Here is a 27,882-nt window from a genome sequence, read left to right on the forward strand (position 1 = left end):
ATGTGTCTTTTTTTTCACAACCACAATCTCACAAATACTTCTCTAATCTATAGTCACTCAAAAGCCAAAGCTGTGGATCTGATTACAAATGAATTGAAAGGCTGCCATACCTTTGTAGATTTGTCAGTAGCACCATGGGTAGTGAACCTCATTTGATCAATTTAAAGGAGAGATGAGACATACTAACCCATCGAGAGTGGGAGGGTGGGGCACCAGATTTCCACTCAAATCCTTGACAATCTTAAAAATGAAATGACAAAAAAACTTTTGGGGAGCAAATTAAATCGTGGGTCGACTTCTGGCTGACTACACATGATATACAAATATAGGACTATGATGAAAAAGCATATTTTTAAATATTGTATTTTAATGAAGTATCTGTATATGCAGGGCTAAGGGGACTTCTGTTAGTTATGCTTCCCTCTATTCAAGAAGATGTTTTCAGACTTTTACAGAGATTGGAAATCTATTCTGTCTTTGGAATGTGTAAACTGACCCTTGTAACCTCAAGTGGCAGAGGGATTATTGGGATCCAGCCTGACCTGTTCTTTCTCCCACTGTCTGCACTGCAGATAGTTTTACCAGACCATTTACCTGACCATCATTGACTCACACTAAACAAATAAAACATAAAATGTGGAACACCTTCAAGTGTCTAAAAAGTTATTATATATGATCGGAGATGTAAATATATGTCAATCAGTACTTTATTAACTTTTTTATATGATATTTATAGAGTTTTCAAAGTATATAGACAACAGAGGGGGATTTCTGAAGATCTTTAGTAACAAAATCAAATACCAAATATGATTAGATTTAACCTCATTCTATCTATGTAACCCTCACCATCCATTTGGTGATGGAATAAAGTTTATGTGTTAATCTGGTCTATCAGCCTAATTCCATTTCGCCGGGCCTATACACGCCTTTCGATGTATTACCTTTTTTGGAAAGACCAGGAAACAAATCATATGGAGAGTTTGTCAATGACCTGCAGGTGAGATCATGTGAGTTTCACAATTCTATGATATGTAGACAGACCTGCAGGAGTTGCATTGTTTAGCTCCTCCTCTGAGGTTGTACCCTCCCTCTTCTCATCTTGCTCCAATAGGGTGGGGAGGTTATACAAATAGCATTCCTTGGAGATCTGTTGTCATGGAAGTTCTCTGAGCACAAACACTTGTTCCATAACGGAGCATTAGTGTGTTGTATTTTTAGCCCAGTATAAGGTGTATGAGCTCAGTTTGAAGATGTCTCTTATAGAAGGTCTTCTACAGACATCAAGCACGGTGACACTGCTGGCTACTGTGGTGTTTCTGCTGGTCCTCTACCTCCGCTCCTCTGGTTCCAGCTCTGAGGAACAGGGGAAGGAGCCTCCAGGACCCAGGCCTCTGCCCCTGCTTGGTAACATGCTCCAGCTGGACCTCAAGAAGCCCTACTGCACTCTCTGCGAGGTGAGATGAAGTCATGCGTTGCTCTCAGAACAAAACATGTTGAGTTGATTTGATCTGTGAGATTTGATCTGTTTTATCTCACTTATATAGTTTTTTTGCTATTTCACCAGGTTTGAAAAGTTCAGTAAGCAAACTGATGAATTAACTCTGGCACATTGTACATGCTTTTACCTGGTTAATGTTGTTTAATGTTCTATTCTGTAATGTACTTCAATAGATATGTCCTGCCCAAGTAGCCTGGTCCCAGATGGTTATTGTTGGGACCAGGCTATGGACAAAATACTTTGTGACAGTGACCAACGTGTTGCAAGGAAAGAGATGAGGCCACTTTAGAATATTGAAAGTAAAGGGGGATACCTAGTCATTTATACAACAACGCATTCAACTGAAATGTGTCTTCTGCCTTTAACACAACCCTCTGAATCAGAGAGGTGCGGGGGGCTGCCATAATCCACATCCACGACTTCGGCGCCCGAGATGCACCCCAGGAATATCCCTTCAGGGATCTTGTTAAAACAGACCTGGGTTCAAATACATAGTGTACTTAAATATGACATGTTTGTGTTTGACTATTTTCTAATATACAGCCAAAAACAACTACTTTGAATATAAAAACAAGTAGTTGTAAATACATGCCAATTGTAACATAGGTGCAGTTAATGCCATGACCAGACCTCTGACATGGAAACATAAACAATACTACCTGATGACTGATAACAAAAGAGTGCTATATAAAGAGGTAATCAAGGGAGTAATGAAGTCCAGGTGTGACTGATGAGTCGCAGGTGTGCGTAATGATGATTGCCAGGTGTGCGTAATGATGGTTGCCATGTGTGCGTAATGATGGTTGCCATGTGTGCGTAATGATGGTTGCCATGTGTGCATAATGATGGTTGCCAGGTGTGCGAAATGATGGTTGCCATGTGTGCATAATGATGGTTGCCATGTGTGCGTAATGATGGTTGCCATGTGTGCGTAATGATGGTTGCCAGGTGTGCATAATGATGGTTGCCAGGTGTGCATAATGATGGTTGCCAGGTGTGCATAAAGATGAGTTGCCAGGACCAGTGGTTAGTAGACCGGTGACGATGGGAGCGGGAGCTTGACACCAATACTTTCCAAATGTATTTCCAATAAAAAACTTTGTCTAAATACTAATTTTGTTAATAATTAAGTTACATTGACTGGTATTTGATCCTAGGTCTGACATCAAGTGTAAACCACTGTCTTCATGCTATTTCTTGACTGAAACATATTAAACAAGCTGTATGTGATGTCCAGTTTTGTGCTTAGCCATACAGTGGGGAGAACAAGTATTTGAAACACTGCCGATTTTGCAGGTTTTCCTACTTACAAAGCATGTAGAGGTCTGTAATTTTCATCATAGGTAGACTTCAACTGTGAGAGACGGAATCTAAAACAAAAATCCAGAAAATCACATTGTATGATTTTTAAGTAATTAATTTGCATTTTATTGCATGACATATGTATTTGATACATCAGAAAAGCTGAACTTAATATTTGGTACAGAAACCTTTGTTTGCAATTACAGAGATCATACGTTTCCTGTAGTTCTTGAACAGGTTTGCACACACTGCAGCAGGGATTTTGGCCCACTTCTCCAGATCCTTCAGGTTTCGGGGCTGTCGCTGGGCAATACGGACTTTCTTCTCCCTCCAAAGATTTTTTATTGGGTTCAGGTCTGGAGACTGGCTAGGCCACTCCAGGACCTTGAGATGCTTCTTACGGAGCCACTCCTTAGTTGCCCTGGCTGTGTGTTTTGGGTCGTTGTCATGCTGGAAGACCCAGCCACGACCCATCTTCAATGCTCTTACTGAGGGAAGGAGGTTGTTGGCCAAGATCTCGCGATACATGGCCCCATCCATCCTCCCCTCAATATGGTGCAGTCGTCCTTTCCCCTTTGCAGAAAAGCATCCCCAAAGAATGATGTTTCCACCTCCATGCTTCACGGTTGGGATGGTGTTCTTGGGGTTGTACTCATCCTTCTTCTTCCTCCAAACACGGCGAGTGGAGTTTAGACCAAAAAGCTATATTTTTGTCTCATCAGACCACATGACCTTCTCCCATTCCTCCTCTAGATCATGAAGATGGTCATTGGCAAACTTCAGACGGGCCTGGACATGCGCTGGCTTGAGCAGGGGGACCTTGCATGCGCTGCAGGATTTTAATCCATGACGGCGTAGTGTGTTACTAATGGTTTTCTTTGAGACTGTGGTCCCAGCTCTCTTCAGGTCATTGACCAGGTCCTGCCGTGTAGTTCTGGGCTGATCCCTCACCTTCCTCATGATCATTGATGCCCCACGAGGTGAGTTCTTGCATGGAGCCCCAGACCGAGGGTGATTGACCGTCATCTTGAACTTCTTCCATTTTCTAATAATTGCGCCAACAGTTGTTGCCTTCTCACCAAGCTGCTTGCCTATTGTCCTGTAGCCCATCCCAGCCTTGTGCAGGTCTACAATTTTAACCCTGATGTCCTTACACAGCTCTCTGGTCTTGGCCATTGTGGAGAGGTTGAAGTCTGTTTGATTGAGTGTGTGGACAGGTGTCTTTTGTACAGGTAACGAGTTCAAACAGGTGCAGTTAATACAGGTAATGAGTGGAGAACAGGAGGGCTTCTTTTTATTATTTTTTTCTTTTTCTTTTTTATAAATTTTATCCCATTTTCTCCCCAATTTTCGTGGTATCCAATCGCTAGTAATTACTATCTTGTCTCATCGCTACAACTCCCGTACGGGCTCGGGAGAGACGAAGGTCGAAAGCCATGCGTCCTCCGAAGCACAACCCAACCAAGCCGCACTGCTTCTTAACACAGCGCGCCTCCAACCCGGAAGCCAGCCGCACCAATGTGTCGGAGGAAACACCGTGTACCTGGCCCCCTTGGTTAGCGCGCACTGCGCCCGGCCCGCCACAGGAGTCGCTGGAGCGCGATAAGACAAGGATATCCCTACCGGCCAAACCCTCCCTAACCCGGACGACGCTATGCCAATTGTGCGTCGCCCCACGGACCTCCCGGTCGCGGCCGGCTGCGACAGAGCCTGGGCGCGAACCCAGAGACTCTGGTGGCGCAGCTAGCACTGCGATGCAGTGCCCTAGACCACTGCGCCACCCGGGAGGCCCACAGGAGGGCTTCTTAAAGAAAAACTAGCAGGTCTGTGAGAGCCGGAATTCTTACTGGTTGGTAGGTGATCAAATACTTATGTCATGCAATAAAATGCAAATTAATTACTTAAAAATCATACATTGTGATTTTCTTGATTTTTGCAAATTATAGACCTCTACATGCTTTGTAAGTAGGAAAACCGGCAAAATCGGCAGTGTATCAAATACTTGTTCTCCCCACTGTATATCATTACGAGACACAACTGAGTCTATGGTGTACTTTTATGTGTACTTTATCTGTCCAGCTCTCCAAGAAATATGGTTCCATCTTCACGGTTCACTTTGGACCCAAGAAAGTGGTTGTTCTGGCAGGATACAAGACGGTCAAGCAGGCGCTGGTCAACCAGGCAGAGGACTTTGGGGACAGGGACATCACGCCTGTGTTCTATGATTTCAACCAAGGACATGGTAATGATATTTGACTCTTATGCTGGCTATGTCCCATTCTTAAAGGGATAGTTCACCCAAATTACGACCTGTCTTATTGATTTCCTTCATCTGTAAGCAGTCTATGAACAAGCTAAAACAGCAATCCATGTTTTTGTTCTCCAATTTCTGTGTTGGCCACAAATATGAGCATAGGATGAGTCAACAACATTGTGGGTATGAGTTAACAAATTATGAACTTTTAAAAGTGAGATTTTCACCTAACAGTTACTTTAAATAAACTTTATTGAGCTACACAATCAATTTCAGACACTTTGAGATGAGTTTGTAATGCATTTCATATCCATCTGTTGAAAGTCTTATTCTAGCCTGGTGGAACAAGTCTGATTGCTGCATTCACCATTCTGTTTTACTGCATGTATCAGCCTGCCCTTTATCCAATAGGTTGGCGTTTGGAATAAGCCAGAAAATGTCTGGTCCAATCAGTGCCCTCGCAGAAACAGTGGTTGGGTTTAGGAAAACAACCAATGTTGCCAAATACTGTGTTTGAATTAGGCTGTCCTCTAATTGGTTGAAAGTGATCCAATAGCTGACAAGTTCATTTTGAATAATACCACTCATTTCTGACATTTGAGACTAGAATGGTGAATGCAGAGATCAGACTAGAATGGTGAATGCAGAGATCAGGCTAGAATGGTGAATGCAGAGATCAGACTAGAATGGTGAATGCAGAGATCAGGCTAGAATGGTGAATGCAGAGATCAGGCTAGAATGGTGAATGCAGAGATCAGACTAGAATGGTGAATGCAGAGATCAGGCTAGAATGGTGAATGCAGAGATCAGGCTAGAATGGTGGATGCAGAGATCAGGCTAGAATGGTGAATGCAGAGATCAGACTAGAATGGTGAATGCAGAGATCAGGCTAGAATGGTGAATGCAGAGATCAGGCTAGAAGGGTGAATGCAGAGATCAGGCTAGAATGGTGAATGCAGAGATCAGGCTAGAATGGTGAATGCAGAGATGAGACTGTTTCCACAATTCATCAAATGTTCTGACTCTAATCCTCAGCAAATAATATAAATGTCTAAAATAGTTACAGATGATCATGACCAGAAAGGATGCAGAGATAATTTGGCAGATGATATATATATATATATGTACATGCTCATTATTAAATGGCATATTATAATAAATATAATTTATTTATTAATATTTCACTTTGAATTGTCATGGAAACAAACTACGTTCTCTACAGGGATTCTGTTTGCCAATGGAGACTCATGGAAAGAGATGAGGCGCTTTGCCCTGACAAACCTTAGAGACTTTGGGATGGGCAAGAAAGGGAGTGAGGAGAAAATCTTAGAGGAAATCCCCTACCTGATTGAAGTATTGGAAAAACATGAGGGTAAGAGAATCAGTATCTCTACGCTAGTAGTAGAAGTAGTATGATGTATTTATAAGGGTTGCCTAGGCTTAATTGCCTGGTTAAAAATAGCTTGATTTGTAACCACATTATTAGTAAATAGCTAAGTGATTGTGTGGGTTCTGGAAAGCTTATTTTGTAATTAATTAGATGTTTTGTCTATTACAGGTAAGGCATTTGACACAGCACAGCCTGTGCTTTATGCCGTCTCCAACATAATCTCGGCCATTGTCTATGGCAGCAGGTTTGAATACACTGACCCCCTATTCACAGGCATGGCGGACAGGGCCAATGAGAGTATACGCCTAACAGGTTCTGCATCAATTCAGGTACAGTCTGCTTATTCAGACCATTTTGTTTTTACTGTATTTTCTAAATAAAAATTGTCTGTCTCAGTGCAATCAATAAAACTAGGAAACAGAACACCTGTTATGAATTCTTGCAAATTAAAATGTACATACTCAGTTATACTTTACTTGATGTGCAAGTAAACTTATTAAAACCATTATTGTACAGTTTATAACCCATTACTAAGCTGCTTATAAATCATTATATACAATATTCATGATGTATACGTGTAATATATCAAATAAAATCCTCATAGCCCAGTCCAAGCTCTTCTCTGTCCTGGCACACTAATGGGGGAACCAGCTTCCCCCTGAAGCTAGGTCAGCAGAGTCCCTACCCATCTTCTGAAAGCACCTGAAACACTACCTCCTCAAAAAGTATCTTAAATAAACCCCCCCCCCCAAAAAAAAGTTCCTGAACAACAGGTTTCTAGCTCTGACTTTGCTGATAACTACTTAATTGAGAAAAGTGTACTTACTATGCCTGTGTCATGTGATTGTCCCACCAAGCTATCTTAAGATGAATGCACTAACTGTGAATCGCTCTGGATAAGAGTGTCTGCTAAATGGCTAAAATATTTTGTACATTTATTTATATCATTGTAATTATTATATATAATATGGTTACATAATCACTAGTGATGGGCACCGATATACAAAATGATATCAATATCAGTACCATTTTTGTGATTCCATATCGTAGCGGTTTGTATAAAATATATTACAACTGTGTATGTTCACTTTTCTGTTCACTTCCATGGCTCTTTGAAGTTCAGACAACTGTTTGCAGGTTGTCCGTTGGGCCAGGGGTGAATATTCTGGTATTATAATATTGTATTCAAACTGGTTAGTTAGGGAGGCATATATTATAGGACCATCAACAGGCAATTAATTAAATATGCTAAATTGGGAGCCTGTGAGGTCTGTTTGAGGGTTTTGTGTATGCAGGAAAAGTAATGTGTTCTTTTTACAGAATAGTAAAAATAATAAACCGACATTACAATATGCCTCGCTCTTATCGATATCAAATAATATTGAATATCACTGTGTGTGCTCACAACTAATAGTTACACATTTATGCAAATGTATATCACATTTGAATTGATGTATTTAATGATCTAATTATAGTTGTGGTGTGTTATGTTATAAATAATATAATATTGTTTTCTGCGTATTCTACCTGAATCTCTGTGTAGATGTACAACATGTTTCCCTGGTTGGGTCCGTGGATAAACAACCTGACACGTCTGAAAAAGAATATTGCTGATATGAAGATGGAGGTGACAGAGCTGGTGAGGGTCCTGAAGGAGACTCTGAACCCTCAGATGTGTAGAGGCTTTGTGGACTCGTTCCTTGTCCGAAAGCAGACCCTGGAGGTATGAAGACTTCATGCAGAATCTGCATCTCACTCATTCATAACAAAGTGTTGCATTAATATTGCTCAGTATAACTGTACAGAATAGAATAATCAATAAGGTCCGAGGGGGGTGTGGTATATGGTCAATTTACCACAGCTAAGGCACTGCATGACGCGAAGTGCAGTGCCTGTATACAGTCCTTGTATATTGGCCATATTCCACAAAACCCAGAGGTGCCTTGCTGGTGTTATAAACTTGTTACTAACATAATTAGAACAGTAAATTAGTCATTTTGCGTCACACTCGGGGTATATTGTCTAAATTACCAAGACCAAACTGCCGGGTTTATAATACTTATTACACCACCTTGTGGTTCACTTTACTGCCCAAGAACACAACTAACTTCAGTTGTCCAACATTAACATCCCACTGGGCACAGACGTCAATTCAACATCTATTCGACGTTGATTCAACATAATTTAATTAAAATGACGTGGAAAATGTTGATTCAACCAGTTTGACTGAATGCCAGCTGAGGGAGGATCTAACTAGTTCTCTGTATCAGTAGAATCACATGTAAACTCAGACTCAAACACTAAAACAGTTCCTCAAGCTGATTTAAAAGAATGTGTTGATTATCTGTTTGGTTTGCTTTGTTGGTTCTTTTCCATATTATGTCTCTGATAAGCTACACAGGAAATGGCTAAAAATAGCCCATATTAATATATGTAGCCTTAGAAATAAGGTTAATACCATTAATAACTTGCTAACATCAGATATATATTAGCCATTTATGAGACTCACGTGGATAATTCATTTGATACATCATTAGCAATACAATGATATAACATCTACAGAAGACACAGGAATGCCTATGGGGGAGTTGTTGCTGTATGTATTCAGAGACATATCCCTGTAATGCTTAGAGAGGATCTCATGTCAAGTGTTAATGAAGTGTGGTTGCAGGTTCACCTGCCTCCTCTAAAGCCTAGTTTAGTGTAGCTCCTATAGGCCACCAAGTTCTGTCAGTATCTAGATAATGTGTGTGAAATGCTTGATGGGGGCTCCCGAGTGGCACAGAGGTCTAAGGCACTGCATCTCAGTGCTAGAGGCATCACTACAGACCCTGGTTTGATTCCAGGCTGGCTCACAACCGGCCATGATTGGAGTCCCATAGGGCAATGCACAATTGGGCCAGCATTGTTAGGGTTTGGCCGGGGTACACCGTCATTGTAAATAAGAATTTGTTCTTAACTGACTTGCCTAGTTAAATAAAAAAATAGTGTATGTGATATAAACAGAGAGGTCTACTATCTTGGGGACCTGAATATTGACTGGTTGTCATCAAGCTCTCCGCTGAAGAGGAAGCTTCTCACTGTAACCAGTGACTGTAATCTGGTTCAGGTTATTAATCAACCTACTAGGGTGTTTACAAACAGAACAGGAACAATCATCCTCATGCACTGTATTGATTACATTTTTTACTAATACATTTTTACTAATTGATTACATTTTTACTAATATCTTTGTTCTAAAGCTGTAGCCATTGGATGCAGTGATCACAATATCCAGTGTCTAAATCCAGGAAAGCGAAGCTTCTAAAAGATGGGACTAAAATAGTGTATGAGATCATACAATTTCATTTGAAAATCTTTTGTATTTGTCACATGCGCCGAATACAACAGTGAAATGCATACTTACAAGCCCTTAACCAACAATGACGTTTGAAGAAAAATACCTAAAAAAACATTTTGCTGTGACTCTTATGTGGATGATGTTAAAAAATATTTGTTGGTCTGATGTGATTAATGAGGAGCATCCAGACGCTGCACTTGATGCATTTATGAAATTGCTTCTTCTAGTTATTGATAAACATGTACCTTTTAAGAAACTGGCTCCATGGATTGATGAGGAATTGAAAAACTGTATGGTTGAAAGAGATGGAGGGCAAAAGGAGTGGCTAATAAGTCTGGCTGCACATCTGACTGGCTGACTTACTGCAAATAGAGAAATAATGTGACAAATTCAACAAAGAGTAGAAACTGTATTATGAAGCCAAGATCAAGGATATAAAGAATGATGGGGGGAGGGGGGGGGCTTTGGAGTATTTTAAATTGGGGCGGCAGGTAGCCTAGTGGTTAGAGCGTTGGGCCAGTAACTGAAAGGTAGCTGGATTGAATCCCCGAGCTGACCAGATAAAAATCTGTCGTTCTGCCCCTGAACAAGGCAGTTAACTCACTGTTCCCCAGTAGGCCGTCATTGTAAATAGGAATTTGTTCTTAACTGACTTGCCTAGTTAAATAAACAAAAGGAAATTATAGTCAGAAATACTAATTCTATTAAAATGGAATCAGATGGCTTATTTATCACAACAATTTGATGTTGCCAACTATTTTAATGATAACTTCATTGGCATGGTGGCAAATTTAGGCAGGAAATGCCAGAAAAACAGTGAGCCATCATATTCATGCATTAAAAAAACACATAATTCAAACTTACAATGCTTTTCTTTTATTTTGTAAATTTAGTGTGGGAGAGGTGAAGAAATGATTATTGATCAATAATGACAAACGTCCTGGCATTGACAACTGTCATGTCTTTAATCTGAGCCCAGAGAAGTGTTTGTCCTCAGGCCTGTTTCTAACAGCCAACCTATCAGCTTACTGCCAGCTTTTAGCAAACTGTTGGAAAAAATGGTGTTTGACCAAATACAATGCTATTTCGCTGTAAACAAATGAAGACTTTCGGCATGCTTATAGAGAAGGCCACTGGACATGCACTGGCACAAATGACTGATGATTGGTTGAAAGAAATGTATAATAAAAAGATTTCAGTGCAGCCTTTAATATTAGTGACCATAACGTGTTGAAAATCCTATGTGTTATGGCTTTTCAACCTCTGCCATATTGTGGATTCAGAGCTATCTAATAGAACCCAAGGGGTTTTCTTTAATGGAAGCTTCTCTAATGTTAAACATGTCAAGTGTGGTGTACTGCATGGCAGCTCTCTTGGCCCTCTACTCTTTTCTATTTGTATGACCTGCCACTGGCATTAAACAAAGCCTGTGTCCATGTATGCTGATGATTCAACCCGTCAGCAATCACAGCTAGTGAAATCACTGCAACACTAAACAAAGAGCTGTAGTCAGTTTGAGAATGGGTGGCCAGTAATAAACTGGTCCTGAACATCTCCAAAACTAAGCATTGTATTGATACAAATCATTCCCTAAGTTCTGGACATCAGCTGAATCTGGTAATCAATGGTGTGGCTGTTACTTGGTGTTATTTTAGATTGTAAACTCTCATGGTCAGAACTTGTTGATTCAATGATTGTAAAGATGCGGAGAGGACTGTCCGTGATAAATAGATGCTCTGCTTTTTTCAATCAATCAAATAAATAATCAAATAATAAAGCCCTTCTTACATCAGCTGATGTCAAAGTTCTGTAAAGAAACCCAGCCTAAAACAGCAAGCAATGCAGGTGTAGAAGCACCACCTTCCACAAAGCAAGCTCTAGTTTGATCTTATCTTAATTATTGACCAGTTTAAAGAAGGGCCAAGTTAAGCTGCCCAGAACAGCGTGACACATTTATCTCTTCATTGTAATCAGAGGGCTAATATCAATACTATGCATGCCAGTTTCTCTTGGCTAATATTTGAGGGAAGACTGACTGTACATAACTCATGTCATCTGCGGGTCTGTTTCTGTTAGGAATCTGGCAATATGGATTCTTTCTACCATGACGACAACCTGGTATTTAGTGTTGCTAACCTGTTTGGTGCTGGTACCGACACCACCGGGACAACCCTGCGCTGGGGTCTGCTGCTAATGGCCAAGTACCCCCATATACAGGGTAAGGATTGATATAAACACACACACACACACACACACACACACACACACACACACACACACACACACACACACACACACACACACACACACACACACACACACACACACACACACACACACCACAGGAGGCTGCTGAGGGGAGGACGGCTCAAAATAATGGCTGGAATGGAGTGGTATCAAAAATATGGAAACCATGTGTTCGATTCCGTTCCAGCCATTACTGTGAGCCCCTCCTCCACAATTAATGTGCCACCTGTGACACACAGACATGAAACAGTAAAGCACTCATGGTGTTACAAGTTATAAACATCGGCAAAGGGCCAAATTGAAGAATATATTATGAAACTAGATAAGGATGGCTTGTTTTGTTTTTTAACAGTATTTTTATTGGAATTTCACAATTTTCACCCATATTAAGAGATACAACAACAGAGACAAAGCAAAAAAAACAGCACTCACTTACACATACCTGCGCATATATATATATATATATATATATATATACACATATACATACACATACACACACATACACACACGCACACCATTTTCCTCTCCCCGCTTCTCTCACCCCATCCCCATCATTGCGTCTCTCAATACATACATTTTAAACAAACTTACAAACAGAAATTAAACAAAAAAGCTCAGTTTAAACTAAGAAGTTAGGTTCCACACATGGAACGTACAGTGTAATTCTGAAATACATAGATCACCACCATTCTAAGAGAATCCTTGCAGCATAATAGCTGATACCTCAGGTTCTAGGTAATTTAGATAGGGTTCCCATACTTTGTAGAACTGATCTGTTTTAGAATGCAATGTACATGTCAGATATTCCAGAGGCACCCATTCAAATAGTATCTTATGCCAATCTTTAATAGAAGGAACCTTATCACTAATCCACTGTAAAAGGATGTTTTCCCTTGCTGCAAAGGTAAGGATGTTGTAAAGCCTCCTCTTACCCACAGAAGTAACATGCCTACTAGGGAGACCCAACAGTAAAGAAACTGGGTCCAATTCTAGATCAAACCCTAGGATCTTTTCAATTTCTTGCAGAACACCAGACCAGTATCTTTGTATTTTTGTACATGACCATAAACAATGTGTTAGGGTGCCTGTATCAGTTTTACATTTAAGACACTGAGGAGAAGAGGAAGAGGGGCTAAAAGCATGTCTGCGATTTGGGGATACTGTATATGCAATCTGTGTATTATTCTTAATTGGATTGCTCTAGTTGTCACGTTCCTGACCTGTTTTCTGTTAGTTTTGTATGTGTTAGTTGGTCAGGACGTGAGTTTGGGTGGGCAGTCTATGTTTTCTGTTTCTATGTTGGTTTAAAGGGTGACCTGATATGGCTCTCAATTAGAGGCAGGTGGTTTTCATTTCCTCTGATTGAGAGTCATATTAAGGTAGCCACACGGGACTGTTTCGGTATGTTTGTTCGTTCGGTTTTTGTGTAGTCTGTTTTCCCGGTTCGTGCGTTCTTCGTGTTACATGTAAGTTCTTACGTTCAGGTCAGTCTACATTGTTTTGTTATTTTGTAATCCTTCCAAGTGTTTGTTTTCGTGTTTCGTCGTTTGTTTTAATAAATCATTATGTATTCACAACCCGCTGCATTTTGGTTCAATCCCTGCTCCTCCTCTTCGGATGAAGAGGAAAGCCGTTACACTAGTACGATTACATATAGATATTGTTTTTGCATATCTCCAAATGTCCTCCCACATCTCTTCGTCAATAGTAACAGACAATTATTTCTCCCACACTTGTTTCACCCTCTGTGTGTCACAGCAGAAAAGGACCTTAAAGCATCATAAAACAGACTTTGTGGGGAAAAAAAACATTCTTTCAATGACAGACATATCAGGGTTACCAAGCGGAAAAAGTCCTGCTTTGGGAGTCAATATTTCTCCACCATCTGCTCAAATGACAATAAAATCTTATCAGCAAATAAGTCATTTAGTCTGCGTATGCCCTTATTAAGCCAAAAGTTAAAGCCAGCATCCAGCAATCCTGGACCAAAATCTGGGTTGTTAAGAATTGGGGTAAGAGCAGAGGTTAGTTTGGAACTTCCCAGGAAGCGCTGAACTGACCTTCATACTTTGAGTGTGTTAAGTGTAATAGGATTATTGCAGTGATCTTCTACAGACTTGAAACTTCTGAAAAATAAAAGATCCTGTAAGAGGTATTTTGAAAGAGGAGTCTCAATGTCTAACCAAATAGAGGAGTCGTCGTTTGTGATCCAATCAGAAATATAACATAGGTGGGCACACCACTGATATAACCTGATATTGGGCACTTGGCAGCTGCAATATTGCCATCTTAAGTCTTGGCTTGCGTTTACTCCATATAAAGGAACTTAGCCATCCGTTTACATCCTTTATTACATTATTGGAGAATAATACTGGGATCATTTGGATTAGGTAAAGTAGTCTAGGTAAAATGTTCATTTTCAAGAGGGATATTCTACCCAACCAAGAAATCGGGAGAGAGTTTTATTTATTTATTTTTATTTCACCTTTATTTAACCAGGTAGGCTAGTTGAGAACAAGTTCTCATTTGCAACTGCGACCTGGCCAAGATAAAGCATAGCAGTGTGAACAGACAACAACACAGAGTTACACATGGAGTAAACAATAAACAAGTCAATAACATAGTAGGAAAAAAAGAAAAAAAGAAAATCTATATACAATGTGTGCAAAAGGCATGATGAGGTAGGCAATAAATAGGCCATAGGAGCGAATAATTACAATTTAGCAGGTTAACACTGGGGTGATAAATCATCAGATGATCATGTGCAAGTAGAGATACTGGTGTGCAAAAGAGCAGAAAAGTAAATAAATAAAAACAGTATGGGGATGAGGTAGGTAAATTGGGTGGGCTATATACCGATGGACTATGTACAGCTGCAGCGATCGGTTAGCTGCTCAGATAGCAGATGTTTAAAGTTGTTGAGGGAGATAAAAGTCTCCAACTTCAGAGATTTTTGCAATTCGTTCCAGTCGCAGGCAGCAGAGAACTGGAAGGAAAGGCGTCCAAATGAGGTTGTGGCTTTAGGGATGATCAGTGAGATACACCTGCTGGAGCGCGTGCTATGGGTGGGTGTAGCCATCGTGACCAGTGAACTGAGATAAGGCGGCGCTTTACCCAGCATAGCCTTGTAGATGACCTGGAGCCAGTGGGTCTGACGACGAACATGTAGCGAGGGCCAGCCGACTAGAGCATACAGGTCGCAGTGGTGGGTGGTATAAGGTGCTTTAGTAACAAAACGGATGGCACTGTGATAAACTGCATCCAGTTTGCTGAGTAGAGTATTGGAAGCTATTTTGTAGATGACATCGCCGAAGTCGAGGATCGGTAGGATAGTCAGTTTTACTAGGGTAAGTTTGGCGGCGTGAGTGAAGGAGGCTTTGTTGCGAAATAGAAAGCCGACTCTAGATTTGATTTTGGATTGGAGATGTTTGATATGAGTCTGGAAGGAGAGTTTGCAGTCTAGCCAGACACCTAGGTACTTATAGATGTCCACATATTCTAGGTCGGAACCATCCAGGGTGGTGATGCTAGTCGGGCGTGCGGGTGCAGGCAGCGACCGGTTGAAAAGCATGCATTTGGTTTTACTAGCGTTTAAGAGCAGTTGGAGGCTACGGAAGGAGTGTTGTATGGCATTGAAGCTCGTTTGGAGGTTAGATAGCACAGTGTCCAAGGAAGGGCCAGAAGTATACAGAATGGTGTTGTCTGCGTAGAGGTGGATCAGGGAATCGCCCGCAGCAAGAGCAACATCATTGATATATACAGAGAAAAGAGTCGACCCGAGAATTGAACCCTGTGGTACCCCCATAGAGACTGCCAGAGGACCGGACAACATGCCCTCCGATTTGACACACTGAACTCTGTCTGCGAAGTAGTTGGTGAACCAGGCAAGGCAGTCATTAGAAAAACCGAGGCTACTGAGTCTGCCGATAAGAATATGGTGATTGACAGAGTCGAAAGCCTTGGCCAGGTCGATGAAGACTGCTGCACAGTACTGTCTTTTATCGATGGCGGTTATGATATCGTTTAGTACCTTGAGCGTGGCTGAGGTGCACCCGTGACCGGCTCGGAAACCGGATTGCACAGCGGAGAAGGTACGGTGGGATTCGAGATGGTCAGTGATCTGTTTGTTGACTTGGCTTTCGAAGACCTTAGATAGGCAGGGCAGGATGGATATAGGTCTGTAACAGTTTGGGTCCAGGGTGTCTCCCCCTTTGAAGAGGGGGATGACCGCGGCAGCTTTCCAATCCTTGGGGATCTCAGATGATACGAAGGAGAGGTTGAACAGGCTGGTAATAGGGGGTGCGACAATGGCGGCGGACAGTTTCAGAAATAGAGGTTCCAGATTGTCAAGCCCAGCTGATTTGTATGGGTCCAGGTTTTGCAGCTCTTTCAGAACATCTGCTATCTGGATTTGGGTAAAGGAGAAGCTGGGGAGGCTTGGGCGAGTAGCAGCGGGGGGGGGGGCGGAGCTGTTGGCCAAGGTTGGAGTAGCCAGGAGGAAGGCATGGCCAGCCGTTGAGAAATGCTTGTTGAAGTCTTCGATTATCACGGATTTATCGGTGGTGACCGTGTTACCTAGCCTCAGTGCAGTGGGCAGCTGGGAGGAGGTGCTCTTGTTCTCCATGGACTTTACAGTGTCCCAGAACTTTTTGGAGTTAGAGCTACAGGATGCAAATTTCTGCTTGAAAAAGCTGGCCTTTGCTTTCCTGACTGACTGCGTGTATTGGTTCCTGACTTCCCTGAACAGTTGCATATCGCGGGGACTCTTCGATGCTATTGCAGTTCGCCACAGGATGTTTTTGTGCTGGTCGAGGGCAGTCAGGTCTGGAGTGAACCAAGGGCTATATCTGTTCTTAGTTCTGCATTTTTTGAACGGAGCATGCTTGTCTAAGATGGTGAGGAAGTTACTTTTAAAGAATGACCAGGCATCCTCAACTGACGGGATGAGGTCAATATCCTTCCAGGATACCCGGGCCAGGTCGATTAGAAAGGCCTGCTCGCAGAAGTGTTTTAGGGAGCAGCGTTTGACAGTGATGAGGGGTGGTCGTTTGACCGCGGACCCGTAGCGGATACAGGCAATGAGGCAGTGATCGCTGAGATCCTGATTGAAGACAGCAGAGGTGTATTTGGAGGGCAAGTTGGTCAGGATAATGTCTATTAGGGTGCCCATGTTTACGGATTTAGGGTTGTACCTGGTGGGTTCCTTGATGATTTGTGTGAGATTGAGGGCATCTAGCTTAGATTGTAGGACTGCCGGGGTGTTAAGCATATCCCAGTTTAGGTCACCTAACAGAACAAACTCTGAAGCTAGATGGGGGGCGATCAATTCACAGATGGTGTCCAGGGCACAGCTGGGAGCTGAGGGGGGTCGGTAGCAGGCGGCAACAGTGAGAGACTTATTTCTGGAGAGATTAATTTTTAAAATTAGAAGCTCAAACTGTTTGGGCATAGACCTGGAAAGTATGACAGAACTTTGCAGGCTATCTCTGCAGTAGATTGCAACTCCTCCCCCTTTGGCAGTTCTATCTTGACGGAAAGTGTTATAGTTGGGTATGGAAATCTCAGAATTTTTGGTGGCCTTCCTAAGCCAGGATTCAGACACGGCAAGGACATCAGGGTTGGCAGAGTGTGCTAAAGCAGTGAGTAAAACAAACTTAGGGAGGAGGCTTCTGATGTTGACATGCATGAAACCAAGGCTTTTTCGATCACAGAAGTCAACAAATGAGGGTGCCTGGGGACATGTAGGGCCTGGGTTTACCTCCACATCACCCGAGGAACAGAGGAGTAGTAGGATGAGGGTGCGGCTAAAGGCTATCAAAACTGGTCGCCTAGAGCGTTGGGGACAAGGAATAAAAGGAGCAGATTTATGGGCGTGGTAGAATATATTCAGGGCATAATGTGCTGACAGGGGTATGGTGGGGTGCGGGTACAGCGGAGGTAAGCCCAGGCACTGGGTGAGGATAAGAGAGGTAGTATCTCTGGACATGCTGGTTATAATGGGTGAGGTCACCGCATGTGTGGGAGGTGGGACAAAGGAGGTAACAGAGGTATTAGGAGTGGAACTACGGGCTCCATTGTAAACTGAAACAATGATGACTAACCCGAACAACAGTATACAAGGCATATTGATATTTGAGAGAGACATATAGTAAGGCATAAAGTAATCGCAGGTCTGATTGGGAGAGCTAGCTAAAACAACAGGTGAGACAACAGCAGCTAGTCAGCTAATACAACAACAGCAGGTAAAATGGCGATGACTAGGCAGAGAGGGTCGGATTAACTACACACAGAGCCTGAGTTCGCGGCTGGGGCCGACAGATAAACACAAATAAACAGAATGGAGTACCGTGATTGATGGACAGTCCAGCAGGCATCAGCTATGTAGCCAAGTGATCATAGTGTCCAGGGGGGAGCAGTGGATGGAACAGGGAAGCCGTCACCACGCTAGCACGCGCTCCAGATCGTGTCTTATTGTATCAAACAAGGGAACAAAATTGGCTTTGTACATTTGCTGGAATTTAGGAGTTACGAATATACCCAGATATGTAAAACCTGAGGGAGACCATTTAAAAGGGAAGGGGGGAGAAGTATTAGGTACAGAGTGAAGGTTACCAAGTGGCATAGCCTCTGATTTAGTTAAGTTAATCTTGTAGCCTGAGAATTCGCTGAATAATTCAATAATATTGATAAGAGATGTAGTTGAAGTCTCGGGACTAGAGATGAATATCAGGACATCATCAGCATACAAGCTTATTTTATGGTGAACATCACCAATGAGCAGCCCCTGTATAGCAGGCGTTACCCTGATGGCCTTGGCCAGTGGTTCCATAACGAGTGCAAATAGGAGAGGGGACAAAGCACAGCCCTGTCTGGTACCTCTGTATATAGAGAAGCTATTTGACCGTAGCCCATTAGTAAGGACAGCAGCCTGAGGATCATCATATAAAACTTTCACCCACTCTCCGAGTGATTTTTGAGAAAGGCAGCCATTGTTACTCTCGGTCCTAGTGAAAAGCCAACTGTCCCGGTTGATATATTATCGAATAGATATTTGAAAAACACCCTGAGGATGGATTATAAACAACGTTTGACATGTTTCTGTGGACATTATGGATATAATTTGGAAAAAAATTAGGCGTTGTCGCGACCGCTCTTTCCGGTGGATTCCTGGGCATAACGCATCAAACTAACGGAGGTATTTGGATATAAAAAATATCTTTATGGAACAAAAGGAACATTTGCTGTCTAACTGGGAGTCTCGTGAGTGAAAACATCCGAAGATCATCAAAGGTAAATGATTAATTTGATTGCTTTTCTGATTTTCGTGACCAAGTTACCTGATGCTAGGTGTACTTATTGTTTTGTCGAGCGATCGATAAACTTACACAAACGCTTGTATTGCTTTCGCTGTAAAGCATAATTTCAAAATCTGAGACGACAGATGGATTAACAAAAGGCTAAGCTGTGTTTTGCAATATTGCACTTGTGATTTCATGAAATTATATTTTATTATATACCTGTCGCGCTAGGCTAGGCTATGCTAGTCAGCGTTTCTGATGACAAATATCCCGGATCCGGGATGGGGAGTCCAGACAGGTTTAATAGGGCAGGAGTGGGAGTTTTAATATAGTCCTTCTCTTTAGTTCCTAATTCACCCTCTAACGTTTTTTGCTTTTTCCGCCTCTTAGTGGCTGTGTATGACATAATCAGACCCCTGGCGTACGCTTTACAGGTTTCCCAAAGGAGCGAGGGGTTATCTGTTGATTGAGAGTTAATAGAGAAAAATGCTTTAAACTCTGTAATAAAATATGATGTGAATGTATGGTCTTTAAGGATGGTTGTATTCAACCTCCAATGTCTTGACAGATTGAATGCCCCGTTGAGTTTTATGTCCAGGATCACCTCTGCATGATCAGATATGACTATGCTTCCTATCCTAGCGGATAAAACAGACTGCAAAGACGTCCTGGGCATAAAAAAGTAATCTATTCTAGTCTGACATCCATGAGGTGCAGAGAAAAAAGTGAACTCTCTGTTGGAGGGGTGAAAAGTTCTCCAAACATCAGCATACCCCAGATCATCACAAATAGCTTTAAGTGACTTAGCTCGAGGAGAGAGTGAAGCTATACCGCTGGGAAACTTATCAATAAGGGGGTTCAACAAACAATTAAAATCTCCTCCAACCACTGCAGTGTCTGAGTTTAATTCTGAAAAGTCTAGAAATACCTTAGTGAGGAAGTCAGGGGGGTGGGCAGGGGGGAAGTAAATATTCATTATGGAGATGTTCTGCCCTTGTAAAGTACCATTAATTATAACAAAGCGACCAAATTTATCTTTCACACAATTCAAGACCTTAAGTGGTTCTTTTTCACAAGAATTGCTACACCTCTACTTCTGGATGTAAATGATGAGAAAAACACTTGACCAAACCCCCCTTGTTGTAATTTCAGATGCTCCTTATCATCCAAATGAGTTTCTTGCAACAGGGCAATATCAATATTTTCTTTTTTCAAAAAAGACAGTACCTTCTTCCTTTTAATGGGGTTATGGCTCCCTCTAATGTTTCATGTACATACACGCAGTCTGTTACCTGCCATTGCACTTTGACCATTCAATATCCAGACTGAATCCTACTGTAAAAGTGGGGTGGTACCTTTTTCCATGTGTTGAACTCTCTTCTATCTCACCGAGCATAAACAAACGATATGAACCCTGAACTCGAACTATACTAAACCCAAAAATTAAACATGTAAAGATCCAAAAGAGGGTTTTCCCACTAGCTAACATGCAGGGGATTTCAACTTTCCAATGTAGACTCTTAAGTCTGCATTGCCACTCAATAGCCTCATCCTTTATATATATGGAAATGAAAATCAGTATATGAAGATTGAGGCTCTTCCACCTAAAACCAAGCCTGGGCACCAATATAGATTCACCCATATCTCAGCCTGAGCTATAGTGGCAGTTACTTTAGCAAGAAAAATTATAAAAATACGAATATTACTGAACCGGAACACGTGAGAACTCACACCACTGTTTCATGATCAGATTCAAATAAAATAAAAAAAGTTATCCAATGCTGCGGAGGTGCAACTTAAAGTTATTTACCCGAGAGAGTCAATAAACGCAGCAGCCTCTTCAGGTGTGTAGAGTTTCTTAGGCGATCCGTTGACCATAATCTTCAATGTGGCCGGGTACAGCAGTGCGTAGTCCATCTTCATTCTCTTGAGTTGAGCCTTCGCCTCATCAAACCCTTTGCGTCTTCGTACAACCGCTGTGGAATAATCATTGAAGAATGAGACCTTTGGACCTTTACGTTGACTACCGTCAGAACCGATGTTTCTAGCCGCATCCATGACGCGCTGCTTGTCGGTGAAGTTGTGGAACTTTATAACCACTGGCCGTGGGCGCTGGTTGGGACCGGGTAGCGGTGCTTGAGAGCGATGGGCTCTGTCCAGCTTCACACGACCAGCCTTAGTGTCCATTTGTAGGTAGTCAGGGATCCATTCCTCAAAACATTTAACTGAACGTGTCCCTTCAGAATTTTCCGGGAGTCCCACAACACGAATATTGCATCTGCGTCCTCGATTATCCAAGTCGTCAATGTGCTCCGCCATTTCGCGCACCTGTTTCTCAAGTGCTTTTATCTTAGTGTCCATAGATGTAGTTGAAGCTTCCACTGTAGCAATTCTTCCTTCCGCCTCATCAACACGTTTAACACACCCCCTGTAGTTCAGCTGAATGGCCTGCTATTGCTTCCAAGACTGTTCTTATCTTAACATCGATCACTTTAGTAATGTTATCTGTCATCTTTTGAATCACCAGGTCCATTGTGCCTGGATCCGCAATGGTGTTAGCTTCGCTAACGTAAGCTAGCTCCTCCTGCACATCTACAGGGATGGTGGTTTTGGTCGAGTTCTTAGTAGTTCTGTTGGGCATGTTGTCGGAGATTTTTGAGAAATAGCCGTCAAGACTCATTGTAAGATAACTTATTTAGCCAATTCTACCACTTTTTCAAGCTAGGAGATTAATGAAAAAATATAAATTTACGAATGCCACGGGAGCTCGCTGAAACACAGTGTGCTCTCTACGGCGCCATTTTGTTCCCCCAAGGATGGCTTGGTTAATGAAGGTTAAACGTTAACTCAGGATTATACACTGAGTGTACAAAACATTAGGAACATCTTCTGCAGAACAGCCTGAATTCGTTGGAGCATGGACTCTAGAAGGTGTCGAAAGCATTCCACAGAGATGCTGGCCCATGTTGAATCCGATGCTTTCCACAGTTGTGTCAAGTTGACTGGATGTCCTTTGGGTGGTGGACCATTCTTGATATACACGGGAAACTGTTGAGTGTGAAAAGCCCAGCGGCGTTGCAGTTCTTGACACAGACCGATGCGCTTGGCACCTTCACCATACCCCGTTCAAAGGCACTTAAATCTTTTGTCTTGCCCATTCAACCTCTGAATGGAACGCATACACAATCCATGTCGCAAGACCCACTGGTTGACGCTTATTTATAAAACCCTCTTAAGCCTCACTCCCCCTATCTGAGATATCTCCTGCAGCCCTCATCCTCCACATACAACACCCGTTCTGCCAGTCACATTCTGTTAAAGATCCCCAAAGCGCACACATCCCTGGGTCGCTCATCTTTTCAGTTCCCTGCAGCTAGCGACTGGAACGAGCTGCAACAAACACTCAAACTGGACAGTTTTATCTCAATCTCTTTATTCAAAGACTCAATCATGGACAGTCTTACTGACAGTGGCTGCCTTGCATGATGCATTGTTCTCTACCTTGCCCTTTGTGCTGTTGTCTGTGCCCAATAATGTAAGTACCATGTTTTGTGCTGCTACCATGCTGTGTTGTCATCTTAGGTCTCTCTTTATGTAGTGTTGTGTTCTCTCATCGTGATGTGTGTTGTCCTATATTTGATTTATTTTTAATCCCAGTCCCCATTCCCGCAGGAGGCCTTTTGGTAGGCCGTCATTGTAAATAAGAATTTGTTCTTAACTGACTTGCCTAGTTAAATAAAGTCTCAATTGTCTCAAGGCTTAAAAATCCGTTGTTAGCCTGTCTCCTCCCCTCCATCTACACTGATTGAAGTGGATTTAACAAGAGACATCAATAAGGAATCATAGCTTTCACCTGGATTCACCTGGTCAGTCTGTCAGTGAACGAGCAGGGGTTTTTAATGTTTGTATACCCAGTGTACATTTCATTGTATTAACTCCAACCCTCCCTCCTTTCTGTCTCAGACCAGGTCCAGGAGGAGATCAGCAGGGTTATAGGAAGTCGTCAGCCCTTGGTAGAGGACAGGAAGAACCTGCCCTACACTGATGCAGTGATCCATGAGACCCAGAGACTGGCCAACATTGCACCCATGGCCATCCCTCATACCACCAGCCGAGATGTCACGTTCCAGGGATATTTCATCAAAAAGGTCAGATACCTGAATATCCAAATCTCTGTTTATTTTGTGACCAACTTCATATTGTCTTCTTTTTTTCTGAAGGGAGGTTGCAGGTTCAAAAAACAATAAAATAAATGCAAAGAGAAGCCCAATCCATTCCCCCCTTCAGTCCCTATCCACCCGCCCGCATCCTCCTTCCCCACCTGAAAACCATGCCTCCCACCCCACCTGTATAAATTGATGGTTGGGATTACAGGATGCCAAGGTCATATTTTTATATTGTAACAAGTGCGCTGGGAGTCGGGAAGCAAGTTCAGGGAGTGAATCATTTAATCAATAAACTAAACATAATACAAAACAAGAATGAACAACGCACAGACATGAAACTGAAACAGAAACAACGCCTGGGGAAGGAACCAAAGGGAGTGATATATGGAAGGTAATCAGGGTGGTGATGGTGTCCAGGTGAGTCTGAGGTGCTGGTGCACGTAATGATGGTGACAGGTGTGTGTGTGTGTAATAATGAGCAGCCTGGTGACCTAGCGTGCCGTAGAGGGAGTATATAAATCCATCACTGGATGGTTTGGTAGTTGGGGTTTCCCAAGGGACTCCGTAGACCAGTATAGTGAACTTTAGTTGTAAATATTGAAAAAAGGAGTTACCTGTTAATGTATCTTTCAAATCTTGGAATGTTCTCAAACCATTACTGTCCATGATATCGGTAAGGATTCCACATTTGGGGGATGCAAAAAGACGGCATCCAGATCACAACACATTATTGTAAAATATTGGAGTGTGGGCATGCTGTAAGTATATATTTCTGCCTGCAGTTGTAATCCACTCCTTTTGAGTGTGCACATTTATTAAACCAAGTTCCATCACTTTTACTCTGAAAATAAGGGGTCATATGCTTCACCCTTACTGCAGGGGACGTCTGTGATTCCTCTACTGACGTCGGTCCTACAGGACGATAGCGAATGGGAGAGCCCCCACACCTTTACCCCCTCCCACTTTCTGAATGAGCACGGAGGATTTGTCAAGAGGGACGCCTTCATGGCCTTCTATGCAGGTATATTAACTTCATTATATAACACATAATTTCATTGCAAGAAGTAGATCAATTCTGGTAGCCTTTTGGACAGACTTCATGCTATTTTCTGTATCTTTGGTCTCTCGCAGGTCGTAGGGTGTGTCTGGGGGAGGGTCTGGCCAGGATGGAGCTCTTCCTCTTCTTCACCTCCCTCCTGCAGCGCTTTCATTTCTCTCCTCCTCCTGGAGTAACAGAGGATGATCTGGACCTGACGCCGTCCGTGGGGTTCACCCTCAATCCTTCACCTCACCAGCTCTGTGCTGTGAGCCGGGTCTGAGATTTGAACATGAAAATATTGGTGGGGCAAACTCAATCAAAAAGCTAATATGCATCAAAACCACTACACATTAAATGTACCATTATAATAAATAATCCCAGAAATGAGTTTGCGCGACACACACAAACATGATTATATTTTGTTTGATCGGTTCATAGGCTACTTCCAATATCCTTTTAGATTTAATTGCACGGAAGACCACAGTAGTCGAACATACTTTATAGAGTAAAGTTAATTTTAATTCAAAATGTCATGTTCCAGTTAAGAATAAAGTTTATAAAGCTTCTGCTTTGCTTCAACCGTTGCATTGTTTAAAGTTCCATGGGAAATTAAAACAGTCTATCAGGGTAAATCCATTTATATTCCATCACTTTTTGACAGCACCCCATTTGATTTGAATGAAACCTTCCATACATATACTCACCAGCCAGTTTATTAGGTACACCCTGTTCACGAAAATGGATCGCACTTATACAGTGAGTCACATCAATTGCTATATAAAGCTGACAGACAGGCATTGAGACATTAATTTACCGTTCGAACATTAGAATGGGCAAAACGTGTGACCTAAGTGACTTTGAAGGTGGTATGATCGTCGGAGCAAGGCACGCCGGATCCAGTATCTCCTTTCAGCACGACAGTGTCTAGGTTTTACAGAGAATGGCGAGACAAAAAACATCCAGTCAGCCGCAATCCTGTGGGTGAAAACAACTCATTGAGGATGGAGGTTGAAGGAGAATGGCAAGACTCGTGCAAGCTAACAGGCGGACAGCAAACAGACAAGTAATACAGTTGTGTGTAGAACGACATCTCGGAACGCACACCTTGTTGATCCTTGTCACAGATGAGCTATTGCAGCAGACGACCACACAGGGTTCCACTCCTATCAGCTAAAAACAAGAGGAAGCTCCATTGGGAACGCAATAACCAACACTGGACAATTGAGGAGTGGAAAAACATTGTCTGGTCTGACAAATCCCGGTTACTGTTGCATCATGCTGACAGCATAGTCAGGATTTGGTGTAAGCATGTGCCTGGTGTCAACGGTACAGGCTGGTGGCGGGGGTGTAATGGTGTGGGTAATGTTTTCCTGGCACATGTTAGGTCCCTTGATACCAATTGAGCAATGTTTGAACACCACAGAGTATCTGAACATTGTTGCTGACCAAACCCAATAGGGCATCTTTGTGAAGAGATGGAACGGGCTGTTCACAGCATGAATCTCCCGCCATCCAATCTGCAGCAACTTTGTGATGCCATCGCGTCAGCATGGCATCCCTGTGGAACGTTTTCTCCACCTTGTAGAATCGCTGTTCTGGCGGCAGTGGGGGGTCCGACCCGGTACTAGATGGTTGTACCTATGTAAAAAGTGCTCAGAAAGTCTTTTTGGAGATGAATGCTAAAACATTCAAGAGATAAAGGTGCTCAATGTTTACTTATTTTGTATACTCCGCCATACCATGACACATCCATGTCTTCATCACTGGAAAAGATAAAAAGTTGAGATATCGTTTTAAGCTTACAAACAGGGTTGTCAAACAATTTTAGAATTTATTGAAAAACATTAAAACAAATAAATACAAATGGTACTTTTTTTAAACTCTTTTTCATATTTGCATATGTTGTAGCTTAGACCTTATTTGACATTATCTGAGGTTGTGTTGTGCCTGCCATCGGTTGAAACAACATGCTCTTGAATACAGGGTGGATGTCTTGTTTTGGCTAATAAATATACTAAAATGGGAATCAAATTAAAATTTCAACTTTCAAATGGTACCACAAAGATGGTTGGATTAGAGAATGTTGACTTGAATAGGAATATCTGTTTACATCTTTACTGTCAATTTTCAATAGAAAATCTATTGAAGTCATAGAAATATAGATAATGGAATAGACATGACCATTTAAGTCGACATTCAACGGTGGCTGGACTGTCCACCATCTTTGTGGTAGTAAATATAAGTTTACATTTCCATTTAAATTTCAATGGTGTACCAGCTAAAATATTTCTATGATTGAAATGACATCCACCCTGTATTCAAGATTATGTTGGTGGGCACCACATAAAAACCTAGGGTCTAAGATACAACATATGCAAATATATATAAAAAAAAGTGAGTTTAAGTGTTTTTAGATAATTGAAGGTTAAAACGGCCTAATTTAATAGTTTTTTCAATAAATTATTTTTAAAAATTGACCACCCTGTTTGTAAGCTTTTAAATGATATCAAACTCAACTGTATCTTTTCCAGTGATGAAGATGTCTCATGGTATGGTGAGGTATCTTCTGAATGTTTTGGCATTCACGTCCAAAAAAGTAATTTTCTGACCAATTCTTCCATGGGCAAACATGTATGGAAAGTTTGTTTAAATCAGAAGGGATGCTGTCAAAAAGTGATTGGATTCACCCATCAAGCATTAAAAACAAGACACAGAGCTAGTTAAAACGGCTGTTAGCCACTGCTTCCATCCAAACCATTGGTTGAGTATTCTTTCCAGCTTTCTTTCTTTTAACAGAGGTCTTATTTGAATGTTCATCTGCTGATGAGCACAGACATTTTATCGCTACATTTCCTTCATAACGCAAAGTTTGAAAATCATTTGTGAGGAGATAGTTGATGTGATTCATGACATTTCAGCTAGCTAGAAGACAAACAACTATGAAGTTGACACATTAGTCCAATCAAAGCTACCGGAGATAAGACGTTGATTAATCTGTGGCAAATGACATTGAGTGTTCTTGGGCTAGGCATACTAACGTATCTCTATGGCAGCACCCAAGGGGAGAAAGGTCTATCTGCGGATCACACACTGGGCGTGTGTTGGGATTTTCATGCAGGGACAATTTACTACACACAACACACACCAAGTAGAAACACCTGAGGGTTTAAAGGAATACCCAAAATGTTGTGTGTTCGAATCGCCTCTGGGACAAACAACATTTAGCTAATTAGCAACTTTAGCTAACCACAAGTCTTTTGCAACTATTTAGTATGTTAGCTAATCCTTCCCCTAACCACTATCCTTATCTTAACCATGGTAGGAGAATTATCCAAACCTCTACGC

General features: G+C 42.0%; 1 protein-coding gene across 1 annotated transcript; it reads left to right on the top strand.

Moving 5' to 3' along the window:
- Nucleotides 1-1,182: 1,182 nt before the first annotated feature.
- LOC120041565 (cytochrome P450 2K1-like) lies at nucleotides 1,183-25,105 on the top strand. The gene is made up of 9 exons (XM_038986439.1): nucleotides 1,183-1,454; nucleotides 4,880-5,042; nucleotides 6,277-6,426; nucleotides 6,613-6,773; nucleotides 7,988-8,167; nucleotides 11,861-12,002; nucleotides 23,296-23,480; nucleotides 24,378-24,519; nucleotides 24,630-25,105. Exons 1-9 carry the CDS (start codon nucleotides 1,251-1,253, stop codon nucleotides 24,815-24,817), a joined length of 1,515 nt encoding a protein of 504 aa, XP_038842367.1. The 5' UTR covers nucleotides 1,183-1,250; the 3' UTR covers nucleotides 24,818-25,105.
- The last annotated feature ends 2,777 nt before the right edge of the window (nucleotides 25,106-27,882 follow it).

The sequence above is a fragment of the Salvelinus namaycush genome, unplaced genomic scaffold, assembly GCF_016432855.1.
Source record: "Salvelinus namaycush isolate Seneca unplaced genomic scaffold, SaNama_1.0 Scaffold477, whole genome shotgun sequence".
Taxonomy (NCBI): domain Eukaryota; kingdom Metazoa; phylum Chordata; class Actinopteri; order Salmoniformes; family Salmonidae; genus Salvelinus; species Salvelinus namaycush.

Excerpts from the sequence above, each read along its gene's own strand:
- LOC120041565 (XM_038986439.1), top strand. The coding sequence starts at position 1,251 with ATGTCTCTTATAGAAGGTCTTCTACAGACATCAAGCACGGTGACACTG. Across the intron at positions 6,774-7,987 it reads CAGGTTCTGCATCAATTCAG|ATGTACAACATGTTTCCCTG; the intron begins GTACAGTCTGCT and ends ATCTCTGTGTAG. Across the intron at positions 12,003-23,295 it reads CAAGTACCCCCATATACAGG|ACCAGGTCCAGGAGGAGATC; the intron begins GTAAGGATTGAT and ends TTTCTGTCTCAG.